General features: G+C 55.6%; 1 protein-coding gene across 4 annotated transcripts in view; it reads left to right on the top strand.

The window, feature by feature from the left end:
- Positions 1 to 4788: 4788 nt before the first annotated feature.
- OSBPL10 (oxysterol binding protein like 10) overlaps positions 4789 to 15103 on the top strand; it is a 296379-nt gene continuing 286064 nt past the window's right edge. Inside the window, exon 1 of one of the 4 annotated variants that reach the window (XM_089331219.1) lies at positions 4789 to 5632. In XM_089331219.1, the coding sequence (XP_089187345.1) occupies positions 5364 to 5632 (269 nt within the window). In that variant the 5' untranslated portion in view covers positions 4789 to 5363. The remainder of the gene's footprint in view (positions 5633 to 15103) is intronic. The other 3 variants (XM_089331213.1, XM_008266099.5, XM_002716244.6) reach the window with 3 other exon arrangements.

Genomic DNA, 15103 nt, shown 5'->3' with positions numbered 1-15103 from the left:
CAGCCCCTGTAGCAGTGAGGGTTTGATTTTTAAAAAATTTTTTTAAAGATTTATTTTATGTATTTGAAAGGCAGAGTGACATGAGAGACAAAGAGAGAGATCTTGCACCTGCTGGTTCATTCCCCAAAAGTCTTCCACAGCCAGGGCAGGGCTAGGTCGAAGCCGGGAGCCAGGAGCCTCCAGGTCTCCCGTGTGGGTGCAGGGGCCCAAGCACTTGGGCCATCTTCTGCTGCTTTCCCAGGTGCACTAGCCGGGAGCTGGTTCAGAATGGAGCAGCCGGGACCCGAACCAACGCTCTGATATGGGACGCCGGATTTCCAGAGTGATCTGTGTGGAGCTGCTCATTCATCGGGTGGCTAGTGCTCATACCGTGATTCTGATGGCGCAGCTGCGCGTCCACAGTCCCAAGTCCGTGTCAAGTTCAGGCAGTGTGCCGCATTTCCAAGGACACCAGGCTTGGAGTCAGAAGACCATGGTTTAGTTTTCACTCCTCCCGAGCCTCTGTTTCTTCCTCGTGACATCGGACTTCACTCATCCAACAATAAACACCCAGTGGGTGGTGAGGCTGGATGCTGGCGGCCCAAGCACCTGCCTGCTTCCCTCGGATTCGTGCCTGGGAGAATTAATTTCTAACTGAACAAAAATATAACAGGAAATGGAATTCCAGGCACTGAGCTGTACTTTCAGTGGTCTCATTACGCAGAGGAAATGAAACTGGGTCCATTACGAAGCAAGCAGTCTAACGCAGTGGTTATGAACTGACTGCCCGCTTTCAAACCCTCGCTCTGCGAGAACTTGGGGGATGTCGCTCAACCGCTCGTTGACTCAGTTTCCCCCTTCCGTAAAATGGGAACAAGAACTGGGGTTCCCCCCAAGGGGTTGTCTGCGAGGGCTCAGTGCACTGCCGCTGTGTCCAGCACGGAGTGAGGGCTCAGGAATTATTAGCGTCACAGTCACTACGACTGTTTGTGATGGACAACAGGGCGCAAGGCGTTTCCGATACAAACGCAATCACGTGGATCCCGGACGGTGACCGTTTGTGACACTTTTCTCTCCACGGCCAGGCTCTGTTCACGTCACGTGGCCAGCTACGTCCACGTCCATGGACTCTGCTGCTGCTTCAGCGACACCTCCCCAGGCTTTGCGGGCCTTTGGTAAGAAAGACCCTGCCAGGCGGGGCAACCACGGGAATTCCGCGTCAGCTCCCCAGGTCCGCGTCAGCGGGCAGGAGATAGGGCAGCCAGCGCCTGGGGGAGGCTGATTGTGCCTTTTTTTTTTTTTTTTAAGATTTATTTATTTATTTGAAAGAGTAAGAGTGAGGATGGGAGAGAAAGAGAGAGATCTTCTATCTGCTGGTTCATTCCCCAAATGGTTGCAATAGCCAAGGCTGGGGCAGAAGCCAGCAGCCAGGAACTCCGTCTGGTCTCCCACTGGGTGCAGGGGCCCAAGCGCTTGAGCCATCCTCTGCTGCCTTCCCAGGCGCATTAGCAGGGAGCTGGAGCGTCCCATATGGTGACTTAACCTGTTGCACCACGATGCTGACCTCAGAGTTGTGATGTGTTTATCTTATTGCTCCAGTCATAGTTGGCTTCCATTTTCAAAATCTTCACATGGCTGTTAGGTTTCATTCCATCTGCATTTCTGATTTTTCTTAATGATTTATACAACCTGGGTAAGTTAAGGAAACAGCCCGTCTGCTGGGCATATATATTTTGAGAAGTTTGAAACTACTTTAAGCACGTGCATTGCATCTTTTTGCCAACCTATCATGTCTTTATTCTCAAATCCCTTTTCCAATAAGAAGACACTTTCCTTTCCAACGATAATTCTGCAGGGGGCTTTTCCCTGCTGGCTGTGTTAGAGTGCGACACGGAAGACTTTCTGGAGGCAGTGGCTTTTAGTTCAACACTCCACGGGTGAGAGGCACCAGCCAGGTGAAGAGAACAGGGAAAGTAGTACCAGCAGAGGGAACAGCATGCGCCATGCATGTCTCTCCTGGCTCAGCCTCTTCTTCCAGGCTACAGGCTCCACTCGCCTCTTGCTACAGACTTCCTGAGCTGTTGCAAACATTGAGTTATCTGAGAGACAGTTACACATACAGAGAGAGGGAGAGGGAGGGAGAGGGAGGGAGAGGGAAGGAGAGGGAGGGAGATCCTCCCACCTGCTGCTTCACTCCCCGCGTGTCCTGGAAGTCAGGAGATCTATCCAGGAACCCGGCGGCTTGAGCCGTAACTGCTGCCTCCCAGGGTCTGCAGCCAGGACTAGATGCTGGACACTTGGGTATGGCCCTCGGGGGTTCTAACCTGCATCTTGACCACCAGGCCAAATGCACACCCCTCCCAGCGGGCTTGCTCCTGGCCCATTCTGGCCTGCACTGTGCCCTTCAGCAGGAGTTTGGGGTAGCAATCTCCAATACAATGGGTTGAGTGATGTGGACAGTTCAGTGTGCACTCACCTCCTCAGTCTCTCTGTCAACAAAGGGCTTGGACAGACACACTGACCTGCATGGAAGTCACCTTAGGCAAAGAATGATGCTAAAAGGGGCCGGTGCTGTGGTGTAGGGGATAAAGCCACCGCCTGCCGTGCTGGCATCCCTATGGGCGCCGGTTTGAGTCCTGGCTGCTGCACTTCTGATCCTGCTCTCTGCTGTGGCCTGGGAAAGCAGTAGAAGATGGCCCAAGTGCTTGGGCCCTGCACTGCATGGAAGACCCGGAAGAAACTCCTGGCTCCTGGCTTTGGAACGGCACAGCTCCAGCTGTTGCAGCCAACTGGGGAGCGACCCAGAGGATGGAAGACTCTCTGCCTCTCTGTGTAACTCTCTCAAATAAATAAATAATTTTTTTGACAGGCAGAGTTAGTGAGAGAGAGAGAGAGAGAGAGAGAGAGAGAGAGAGAGAGAGTGTTCTTCTTTCCATTGGTTCACCCCGCAAATGGCTGCCACGGCCAGCGCTGCACCAATGTGAAGCCAGGAGCCAGGTGCTTCCTCCTGGTCTCCCATGCAGGTGCAGGGCCCAAGCACTTGGGCCATCCTCCACTGCCTTCCCGGGCCACAGTAGAGAGCTGTGGAAGCCTGGAAGAGGGGCAACTGGGACAGAACTGGTGTCCCAACCGGGACTAGAACCCGGTGTGCCGGCGCCGCAGGCGGAGGATTAGCCGAGTGAGCTGCGGGTTTTTTTTTAAAAAGATGCTAAAGGGGCTGGTGCCGTGGCTTCAGATCGGCACAGCTCTGGCTGTTGCAGTCTTCTGGGGAGTGAAGCAGCGGATGGAAGATCTCTCTCTCTCTCTCTCTCTGTAACTCTGTCTTTCAAATAAATAAAATAAATCTTAAATAAAAAATATGCTAAAAATCTCAGCAGGCTAATACTCATTTTGTTCTATTAGACGGCTAAGACTAACCGGCTTTGACCTCATCTGCCTCCTGTTTTCTCGCTCGGAGAGCCAAGCTGAAGGAGGCACTTACTGGGACCTGCTGCTCACCTGTGATAAGGGAAAGACAGAGATGGAGGACCCACAGCGGCGTGGGTTACTCCTGTGTCCTGGCCAAGCCTGAGGTCCTCTTCGTGCCAGGAGGCTGCTCCTCCATTCTTCCCTAGGACATCACAGGCATCCGTCCCATTTCACAGGTGAGAAAACCAAGGCTGCAAGCGCGAACCTGATCAAGGTGGTAGATGAGAAGCAGGCTGCGTCTGGCTTCCGTGTTGGCCCATGTAGTCTTTATTTTTTTTTTTTTAAGATTTATTTTATTTATTTGAAAGGCGGAGTTACAGAGAGGGGGAGTGTCTTCCATCTGCTGGTTCACTCTCCAGAGGGCCCTAACAGCTGGAGCTGTGCCCATCTGAAGTCAGGAGCTTCTTGTGGGTCGCCCACGTGGGTGCAGGGGCCCAAGCACTTGGGCCGTCTTCCACCGCTTTCCCAGACCATAGCAGAGAGCTGGATCGGAAGTGGAGCAGCCGGGACTAGAACCGGCGGCCATATGGGATGACGGCACTGCAGGCGGAGGCCTTACCTGCTATGCCACAGTGCCGGCCCCTGCCCAAGTAGTCCTGTTGTGAGTTTCGCTGTTGTCATTTATTTATTCAGGGACACAACCACTGCTCCGTCCGTCCCAGAAGTAGCTCCATGGAAACGTCTAGAGCGAAACCACGTGAAAGGCTGGCAAGCCAGGGAGGGGTCAGGCGGGGAATGCCCCCAAGGGAGCTGACTGTACTGTACCTGCTGATTGTCTTCACTGTTGCGTTCTTGAATTGCAGCTCCTTTGCACAGGGCTCACCCCTCACCCATCACCTTTGGCCTTCACACGGGTGTGACCCCTTTCGTAGTCACGGCTTAGAAACTTCCAGGGTGCAGTGGTTATTTAAAAAAAAATTGTCAGTGGGGCCGAGCGCGCCAGTGGAGCCTTGGGTTCGCAGGCGCCAGGTGCTCCACGCCCACAAAGGGTAGGTCTGGCCTCGCCAGGTCTCTGCGTGCCCATCAGGGCTGGGGACTGGTGTGGGGCCTGCGAGTGGCGTGGCGCACACATTTACACAAGCCGCCGAGTTCGTCCCCCGCGCCCCCGACCGTTACGTATTTGCCGTAACTGCGTGGCGAGCAAACGCCGGGGCAGCTCACCTGTGTCCGCCACCGGCCCCGCCCCGGTCCCCAGCCCGGCGGGCGGAGCCGCAGGGCCTCCGGCCCGCTCTGCGCGCTCCGCCGGGGGAGCCAGACTTCCAGGGTTGTGCGTACGTGCCTGGGCCAGGCGTGTGTGCGGAAGACGGGGGGAGAGAGAGAGAGAGAGAGAGAGAGAGAGAGAGAGAGAGAGAGAGAGGGAGCGCGCGGTGTCCCCGGGTCAGGCCGGGCGGGTCCATATCCGGGTGGACCTAGTGGGTGGGGCCGCCCCTCCCCCGGGCCCCGAGGTGGGCTGGGGGTGGGGAGCGCCGCGCCGAGATTCCTTCTCGCCCCTTCGCCTCCGAGAGTGACAGGGCGTGGAATCGGGGCGTGCCCACCCTGCAGCCCGGCCCCCGGCCGCCGGGCCCGAGCGGCCGCGCGCACGCCGAGGGAGCGGAGGAGGGACCCGCAGGGCGCTAGCCGAAGCGGCCCTGGGCGCCCAACTTGCTCGGGAAACTAGTGCGGAGGGAGGGGCGGCGCCGGGAGGAGGGGCGGCCGCAGCTGCATCCAGCCCCGTTGGCTTCCTCCCCAGCTCTCCTTTGCCGCCTCCTCCTCTTCCTCCTGTATGAGTCAGGCGTTTCCCCGGGATCCGGAGCAGCCACGCGCGGCCCGGGCGCCCGGAGCTGTAGTAGCAGCAGCAGCAGCAGCAGCAGCAGCAACCGCCGCCGTGCCGGGGCCGCCACCGCGGCGGGCACCCGCGTCCCGGGCGCGCACGGACCATGGAGAGGGCGGCCCAGGGCGCGGACGGCGGCGGGGGCAGCAGCAGCAGCAGCCGCGCCACCTCGGCCGGCTCCTCGCCCTCCTGCTCCCTGGCGGGCCGGGGGGTCTCCAGCCGGGCGGCGGCGGCCGGGCTGGGCGGCGGGGGCAGCCGCAGCAGCCCGGGCTCGGTGGCTGCTAGCCCGTCCGGAGGAGGCGGCCGCCGGCGGGAGCCGGCACTCGAGGGCGTGCTCAGCAAATACACCAACCTCCTCCAGGGCTGGCAGAACAGGTAACGCGCCCCCCCCGCGCGCTGCTCGGGGCGCGTGAGTGCGCGCGCGCGCGCGCCGGTGCCACCCCGCGAGCCGGGGGGCTGCCTTCGCACGCGCGGGCCGTGTCTGCGTCCCTTGCTCCCCGCAAGTGCGGCGGCCGGGATGGGGCGCTCGGTGACCCCACCCCGGGGCCGCAGCGCAGTGGCGGGGAGGAGGGCTAGAGCCTGCGGGGACTGGAGTGGCCCCCGTGCCCTGCGTGCCAGCGGTCTCCGCATCCCTAAAGAACGGCGGGGGAGGGAGGGCAGAGCGGCGTGCCTTGTGCCCTGCTGGGAAGGCTCTGGGCACGTCTGCTCGGATCACAGCAGCCTGTGTCCGTGACACAGTTTTCCGGAAACTTTGGTGTTGGAAGTCCAGCAGCACTGACCGCAGAAACGCTGGCCCGCGTCCTCCGTGCCCTCCGGGGTGGGAGGACGGCCCCTTCCCCAGTTTGCGGCTTGCCCGGCGACGCAGATTTTGTACAAGAAAACATCACTCTCTTCCCTTTCCAAACGGGCAGCTGGCCGTTTTAATTGTTGTCAGTTTCCCCTTAGGTGCCTGGCAAGTTTTTGCTCACTCTCCCTGCACGGTTGGGCAGCCTGGTTCCGAACTCACGGAAAGGCGGGGCTGCCAGGGAAGGGGCTCTGGGGATGACGGGGATGACGGCGGCGCGCGGACTGCGATGGGAACAGATCGGGCACTGGTGTTGCTTATCGCTCCGGGTTTCAGAAAGAAGCGGAGGCACCACATATGCCCCCCCCCCCCACACACACACCCCCGCCCACCCGCAAGAAGGGTAGGGTCAGGCTTGCTGGAGAGAGGGTTGTGGGATCTTCTGCTCTGCCTTTAGTAACCGCCAGATCTTCATAGATCCGGGCCTTTACTGATGCCGGTGGGCCCCGAATCCCCGCCTTGGAGAAGTCCAGCTTCTGTGCCTGCTGGGTGGACTTGACCGCTTGGTCATCTCTTGCTGGAGGCTGTCGGGGAAAGGTGGGGATTGCGCCCAGCTGAAGCCTGGCAGGCAGCCATTTACAGGACGTTCGGCTTGGGGGGAAGGTGGCTTGGCCAGTGTGGAGACAGTGGATTCTGTGCGAATGTTCTCCGTGGAGAACTTTCCTACTCACCTGGGTTCCGTTGGCCATCGGGAACTATGGCAGTGGAAGCTGCACTTTATTTTGAAATCTTTTATGTCTCAAAATAGCTCTGGTGTCAGCCCTCACCTCTCTCCCCTTCTCCCTTCAATTAAAAGCTGGAAAAACAACAACAAAAACCAGGTGGAGTGCACAGTGGGAGAGGAGGGAGATGCCCACCTCTGGTTTCGGTTCTTGGTACCTGTGTCTTGTTAGTGGCACTTGGGGACGGCTTTGCGTCGCTGGGTCACGTGTAATGCGGTTTCTTCCCATGGCCAAAGAGGCCATAAGGGCATTGACCCTGGATTACGGTTATTGTACTTGCTTGGGGACAGAGTTTACCTGCAGGGTGAATTAAAGGATTTATCCGTTGGGGTGGATTTAGGAGGAACTGGAGTGGTGCTCGCTGGTGTAATTTAAAACCCGCTGCGAGGTTTAGGTTGGAAGCAAGGCTGAGAAGAGGCAGGATTAATAAACCAACCTACCTGATTGCGGCTGCCCAGGTGCAGTGTGGCGTCCTGTGCACACCCAGCATGCCCAAGTGAAATCCCGCCTTCATCGAGTTGGGATTGACAGCTGTCTGCCAGCAGCCTCGCCGCAGACCCATGGTATTCCGAGCTGACCACAGGCTCCAAAAGCCGCGCCTCTAATGGACAGCGGCTCCGAGCCGGAGTTTACATTTCCACACTGTGTTCTCTGGACTGCGCGCGCGTGTCCATTAGTGGTCTGGGAGGATTTATGACGACTCTGTGCTGGCACTCGGCTCCCTGCTCTCGTGGTCTTGTGGAGGGAGAGCTGAGTCGGCGAGGAGGGAGAAGGTAGCAGCCTTGGGGGTGTGGTCGTGTAGCCAGAGGCTGTTTTACTGAGCAGTTACTGTGTGCCAGTTGTAGGGGCTGGAGGTGCTTCAGGGAGCACCACACTTGGTGTCGTCTCGGGAAGCAGTGGAGGAGAGGGAGAATACAAGGAAAGCGCGAACACCCCTGCTGGGCTCCCGGGACTTCCCTGGTGCTGACCCGTGGGCGGAGTCCCAGGGGGCAATATAGCCCCAGCCCCAGAGGTTTTTTAAAAATTTATCTATTTATTCAAAAGATGGAATTACAGACAGGAGAGGTGGAGGCAAAGAAAGGTCCCCCCCCCCCCCAATGGCTGCAGCAGCTTCATCCGGGTCTCCCACGTGGGTGCAGAGGCCCAAGCACTTGGACCATCTGCTGCTGCTTGCCCAGGTGCATCAGCAGGGAGCTGGATTGGAAGTGGAGCAGCCAGGACTCCAGCCAGCACCCATATGGGATGGTGGGGTCACAGGCGGCGGCTTTACCCGCTATGTTACAGTGCTGTTTTCTCCAGTGTTGCAGATGCTTAAAATATTTCAGAGGTTGGTGTTGTGTTGTTGCCGGCTAAGCCGCAGCTCCCGATGCCGGCATCCCAAAAACAAGTGTTGGTTCGACTCCTGCTCAGCTCCGGATCCAGCTCCCTGCTAACGCACCTGGGAAGGCAGCAGATGATGGCCCAAGTGCTTGGGCCCCTGCACCCACGTAGGAGACTGGGAAGAAGCTCCTGGCTCTTGGCTTCAGATTGGCCCAGCTCTGGCCGTTGCAGCCATCTGGGGAGTGAACCATCGGATGGAAGACCTCTCTCTCTCTCTGTGTAACTCTTTCAAATAAATAAATAAATCTTTTTTTTTTTTTAAAGAGAGATACAGAAAAGTATTTGTGGGAGTGATTTTAGGTGTGGCTCTAGTTTCTTTGCTGTTATTCACATTTTGATGGAGGGCACTACCTTATCACCCATTTGTTTTTAGTTTTTGTAGGGAGTGAACCTGGAGAAGAGTAAACTAATTCCAGGAACACAGGGAGGGAGGCTGGTGCCGGCGTGTTAGCGGTCAGGGGAAGAATTTCAGACTCTGTTGTGGTTGCCTGGCGGATTTTATTTTATTTTTGTTAAAGGCTTATTTATTTATTTATATTTGAAAGTCAGAGTTATATATAGAGAGGGATTTACAGAGAGAGGGAGAGGGAGAGAGATCTATCCGCTGGCTCCCTCCCCAGATGGCCGCAGTAGCTTGAGCTGGGCCAGGCCAAAGCCAGGAGCCAGGAACTGTATCCAGGTCTCTCTGTGCATGGCAGGGGCCCAAGGACTTGATACATCTGCTTTTTCCCAGGCAGTTAGCAAGGAGCTGGATTGGAAGTGGAGCAACTGGGACTTGAACTGCTGCCCATTTGGGATGCTGATGTTTAAGGCAGCTTTTTCTTTTTCTTAAAAATTTATTTATTATTTATTTTGAAAGAGTTGGAGAGAGAGAGGCAGAGATAGATAAAGAGAGAGAGCGACCTTCCATCCACTGGGCCACCCCCCAGATGACTGCGAAGGCCAACACTGGGCCAGACCAAAGACAGGAGCCGAGAGCTTCATCCAGCTCCCTGGTGTGGGTGCAGGGCCCAGGCACTTGGGCCTCCTCCACTGCTTTTCCCAGGCCAGTAGCAGGGAGCTGGATTGGAAGTGGAGCAGCCAGGACTTGAAGCAGTGCCCCTATGGGATGCTGGGGTCACAGTCCGTGGCTTTACCTGCTATACCACAATGCTGGCTGGCCCAGTTTTTTTTTTTTTTATTACTATTTTCATTTCTGTTTATTTTCAAATGAAATATATTTTTTTCATTTGAGAGAGTGAGCTCTGTCTCCCCCATCTTCTGACTGAACTTCCCAGCTGAGGCTGAGCGGGGATGGGGGTTGGGACCCACGAGCTCTAGGTCTCCTACATGGGAGGCAAGAACCTGGTTAGTCTGAGCCATTGCTTGCTGCCTCCTGGGTCTCCAGTTAGCAGGGTGCTGGAGTCATGAGCCAGAACCAGGAACTGAACCCAGATACTCGGATGTGGGATGTGGGTATCTTAACTACGAGGTTTAGACACTTGCGCGGTCTAGTTTGTGCTTCAAAGAGTTCACCTGGAGTGGGTATTTGGCACAGCAGTTAGCACCACTTGAGATGCCTGGGTTCAAGTCTTGGCTTTGTTCCCCAGCCCAGCTTCCTGCTGATGCACACACTGGGAAGCAGTGGGCGTGGATCCCTGCCACACAGATGGGAGACCCGGATTGGGCTCCTGCTTCCTGGCTTCGGCCTGGCCCAGACCCGGCTCTTGTGGATGTCTGGGGAGTGAACCAGCCGATGGGAGATCTCTCTCTGTCTCTGCCTTTCAAAGAAAGAAAGGAAGAAATAAAATTTGAAAACATTAAAAAAAAAAACATAAAAATAAAGAGTTCACTCTGGTTGCCGTGTGGAGATGTGATTCTCCGGGGCAGAGTGTGAAGCAGGGAGCGCGGTTCCTGCCCAGTGCAACCTGCCACCAGTGCTCACCTGCAACCTCGAGCTGCAGGTGCGTGAGGCCTGGAGGCTGAGGGGCTGTGGTGGAGACGAGGATCCCAGGAGAGGAGTGTGGGTGGGCTTAGGCTGTGGAACCACGTGCTTTACACCTGGCCAGGAGTTGGCCAGTTTTGCTCCTTTTTTCTGGGGAAATGTCCTTTTTTTTTTTTTTTTTTTTTTTTAAAGGCTTATTTATTTGAAAAGCAGAGTTACAAAGAGAGAGAGCGAGAGAGAGGTCTTCCATCCGGTGGTTCACTCCCCAAATGGCTGCAATGGCCGGAGCTGGGCCAGGCCAAAACCAGGAGCCAGGAGCTTCTTCTGGGTCTCCCATATGGGTACAGGGGCCCAGGACTTGGGCCATCTTCTGCTGCTTTCTCAGGTATATTAGCAGGGATCTGGACCAGAAGTGGAGCAGCTGGGACTTGAACCGGTGCCCTTATGGGATGCAGTGGCTTTACCTGCTGCCCCACAAGCTGGCTCCCAAGTGGAACTGCTCTGGGGTTGCTGATAAACGTCAAGTATTTAAGGAAGTACTTTCTCCCTGGCTCTAGGCATTGCTGTGTAGATATTGGAGGCTGTTCGCTGCCATTTGGGTGTTGTTAATTGGAGAGGAGTGGATATGGTGATTAGGTTACCGGCCTGCAGTTTGTCTTTGGTTTGGTGGTTGGTAGGGACGTAACGGCTCGGTAACACCCAGACAGGCAGATCTTGAGTGGACTAAGGCAGGCTGACGTTGGCAGAAGGAGTACCCCGAGTCCACCGTGGGCGCCTCCTGTGGAGGTGACGGTAGGTTCAGATGCCGCCAGCAGTGCTTGGCACATGTGTGAGCCCGGGCCCCAGCCCTTCGTGTCTCACAGCTGCCTGGGGAAGCGATGCCACTCTTCTCCTTAGTCAAGGGGAGGAGTAAGAGAGACTCCTGGCGTGCGAGGGACAGACTAGTGCAATGCGGGAGGTGGGGACAGGGCAGCTGTCATGGGACCCTCAGTGTATCCCTTCTACCCTCTTGTGGTCCTTGAAATTCTTGGATTTGATTCTTTAAAAAATATTTTATTATTTGAAAGGCAGGGTTATAGAGAGAAGTAGAGACACAGAGAGGTCTTCTATCCACTGGGTCACTCCCCAAATGGATACAACGACCGGGGCTGGGCTAGGTTGAAGCCAGGAGCCAGGAGCGTCCTCTGGGTCTCCCATGTGGGTGCAGGGGCCGAAAGACTTGGGCCATCCTCTGCTGCTTTCTCAGGTGCATTAGCAGGGAGCTGGATTGGAAGTGGAGCAGCTGGGACTCGAACCAGCACCCAGATGGGAAGGCGGCACTGCAGGCCAGGGGTTTAACCTGCTGTGCCATAGTGACGGCCCCTTGGATTTGATTTTTGAGTGCTGTGGTGTCCCTGGGACCTCTTTAGCATAATCATCACCGAGCTCTCTGGGGGCAAGATGGTGACTTAGGGGCTGAAGACATCCCCTGGCCTCCCCTTCCTCTCTCTGCTGCCCCCACTTTATTTTTGTCTCTGACCCTGGCTCCCGGCTCCAGATTTTCCTTGATTTTGTCTGAGCACTAGAACGTAAACTCCCTCAGGATGGAGAATTCTGTCTGTCAGGTCACTGCTGTGTCCCGTGTCAAGAGCAGGGGCTGGCATGGGTATTGTTGAATTGATAAGAAAATGAACAAGCGACACAGAGGAATTCAAGCCAGGGCTTAGTTCTGCCTTGGCCAGTGCCGGCTGCTATGAACACTGGGCTTCGTGCTTCTGCACCTGCTGGCCACCTTGTCCTGGTGCTGGTATGTCTATCACTTGCCCTGTCGTCTGCAACCATCAGTCTTGGTCTTGTGGGGCGTGGAGTCTGACTCGTGATAAGAAGACCTGCTGCAACCCGCAGTGTGGGCTGCTCATGACCAGATGCCCGGGACTTGCTTTTGACTCCATTTGGATTCACGCTCTGTGTAGCTTCCAGCATTTTGGGGCCACCTGTCCCATTTAACAAAGTCAATCCGATCTGGGAGCGTGTATTACCTTTTCAAACCCCCCTGAGTTAAAGGGAGTGTCTTTTCCCCCCAGTAACTGTGGAGGTGATCAGCGTTACCAGGGTTGAAAATCACCCACCCTGGATTCTATGCCTGCACCCGTGTGTGCAGAGGGCGTCTTTGCACATCCCGCCTGGGGCTGCCTGGCTCTTCTGAGGCTGGCCACTCCAGCCCTTTAGGGGTGGGCCCCGGATGGCTTCATTGATGGTGATAATGAAGGGATGGTTGCCTGGGTTACAAAGCTGGGTGCTGTAAGATGTACTCACTCACGGTTTGAAATATTTATTGGGCACCTTCTTTGCATTAACCTGAGATCTGGCCGCCTCTGGTTTTAAAATGTATGAAGAACACACGTTGGAAAAGATTTATGTCCAGAGGGCCGCTGTGGCTTTTCCTGGGTTGGCGGGGTGGTGGGTGATTTTTATTTTCTCCCTTTCTCTTTTCCTAAGGTGAACTTAGGGCCATTTCTCAGTTTGAAAAAGGCAGAGAAAAGATGCTCTCAGCTGCTGTCATTGTTTTGGACCGGCTGGGTTTTGGAGGTGAATTTGACGCTGAATCTGAGTGCAGAGAGTTTGGTGACTTCTCACGGTGCAGCACGCCTGTATCGGGGAACAGCCGCCAGCCCCTCCCATCCCACACATTCACCTGCCTTCCCCCATAAAGTGTTCGCTCTTCACACCGCAATGCCTAGATGGGCTGCCTTCTCCTTGAACTTGGCGTCACGCGCTGTGCCATCCTTGTTACGTTGTGAGACACCGTGCTGCCTTGTACAGTGGCCGTCTGTTTTCTCTCCTCTCTGGTATTCCCTGTATCAATGCGTTTAAATTCATTTAAATCTCCTGGAGGTTGGCATTGGAGTTCCTCCCAGTTTTTTGGCCTGCCGGGAACCTGCTGGAACCTGTGTGGTGGGGCACCAGTGGATGGATGGTCTCTCTCTCTCTCTGCGTCTCTCTGCCTTTAAAATAAAATGAAAATCAAATTTAAAACAAGACTGGGATGAATTTGAGTGTTGATCAAGAGGCTCAGCTGGTGTTGTGAGAGGAGGGAGCGCAGGCAGAAGCAATCCGGGGTGTGAGTCTTGCAGGCCCTGTGAGAGTCCAGGGCCATCACAGCAAATTGCCACACACCAGGGAGATCCAGGCAGCTCAGGTTCGTTCCCCTGAGGTGCTGGAGGCCACGCTCCCAGATCGGATTGACTGGGCGGACATCGGGGTGCTGGGCAGGGCAAGGTTTTGCTCTTGCTCCCTCCGGATGCCCTAGGGGAATCCGCATTCCTGGCTGCTGGCGGCTGCTGTTGTTCCTGGGCCCATAGCTGCTCTCTGCTGCCTTGGCCTCCACCCCCATTTTTACATGTATCACATCTGTCTTCCTCCCTGGGAGAACTCATGTGGGTGCCTTTGGGACCCACCCAGGTGGTCTGGGGCAATCTTCTGAAGATTTTTTTTTTAAGATTTATTTTATTCATTTGAAAGACAGAGTTACAAAGAGAGAAGTAGAGAGAGAGAGAGAGAGAGAGAGAGAGAGAGGTCTTCCATCCACTGGTTAACTTCCCCAAATGGCTGCAATGGCCATTTGTGTCTCCCACATGGGTGCAGGGGCCCAAGCACTTGGGCCATCCTCTGCTGCTTTCCCAGGTGCACTAGCAGGGAGCTGGTCAGAAGTGGGGGCAACCAGGACTTGAACCGGCACCCATATGGGATGGTGGCACTGTAGGCTGGGGCTTTAACCTGCCATGCTGCAGCGCCGGCCCCTGGAAGACCTTTAACTTCATCACATCCTCACTTTGCCATGTGAAGCAGCAGTCCAGGGATGAGGATGTGGGTGTTGTCGGGCAGGGAGCCTTGGGCAGATTCCCCCAGAGCCATGGCTCCAGGCTGGTTCTTAAGATCTCGCCCTTCCCCCAGCTGCCTTTCCCACCCTTCCATGGTTACCATGGTGACCAGCATCTTTTGCTGTCATGCCTGTGGGTGGGCTTGTTCGTCTGTCTAGTAGATAGATCCCCCACCCCGTTGGGGGGAGGTGGTAGAAGGCTGGCAGGTGGCACTGTGAAGGGACCCTATTTCTTTTTTTTTCTTTTTTTTTTTGACAGGCAGAGTGGACAGTGAGAGACAGAGAGAAAGGTCTTCCTTTGCCGTTGGTTCACCCTCCAATGGCTGCTGTGGCCAGCGCGCTGTGCTGATCCAAAGGCAGGAGCCAGGTACTTCTCCTGGTCTCCCATGGGGTGCAGGGCCCAAGGACTTGGGCCATCCTCCACTGCACTCCCTGGCCAAAGCAGAGAGCTGGCCTGGAAGAGGAGCAACCAGGACAGAATCCGGCGCCCCGACCGGGACTAGAACCCCGGGTGCCGGCGCTGCAGGTGGAGGATTAGCCTATTGAGCCACAGCGCCAGCCCAGGGACCCTGTTTCTGATGCCTGTGGGGAAATGTAATTCCTTTCCCTGGAAAATCAGAGTTTCTTTAAATCCTGTTGAGCAATCAATTTTAGAAATATGCAGGTAGCAGTAGGTGCTTTCCATTTTATCATCACAATGTCATCGGGCTGAAGACTTCAACAACAGTGTAACTACTAAGTGCAAGGGTCTCAGGTGCGCTGTTGCTCGGGTTGCGACATTTGTTTCCATCCTGTAACCGCTGCTCCAAAGGTGCCAGGTGTTTGCGCCCCACCCACCTAGGAAGCTGCTTTGTGGGTCTCTCCAGCCAGTTCTCTTTCCACTGCAGACTCCGCTTTGCTACTGTGAGTTAGTTCTGTCTGTTCTTGCCTTTCCTACAGATGGAGTGGTACAGGAAGTCTTTTTTGGCGTTTGGGTAATGTTCAGAGGTTCATCCTTGTCGCTGTGCCTATAGGTGGTTTATAATTAGTTTCTTTTTGTTGAAGGATATTGCATCCTGTGTATGTATCACAGTTTGTCCATGCACCTGTAGATGAACATTTGGGTTGTTTGCAGTTT

This window comes from Oryctolagus cuniculus, chromosome 4, assembly GCF_051225735.1.
Source record: "Oryctolagus cuniculus isolate XC-2025 breed Fujian yellow rabbit chromosome 4, ASM5122573v1, whole genome shotgun sequence".
Taxonomy (NCBI): Eukaryota; Metazoa; Chordata; class Mammalia; order Lagomorpha; family Leporidae; genus Oryctolagus; species Oryctolagus cuniculus.
The sequence above is the reverse complement of the archived record's forward strand: the minus strand, read 5'-3'. Positions and strand labels throughout refer to the sequence as shown.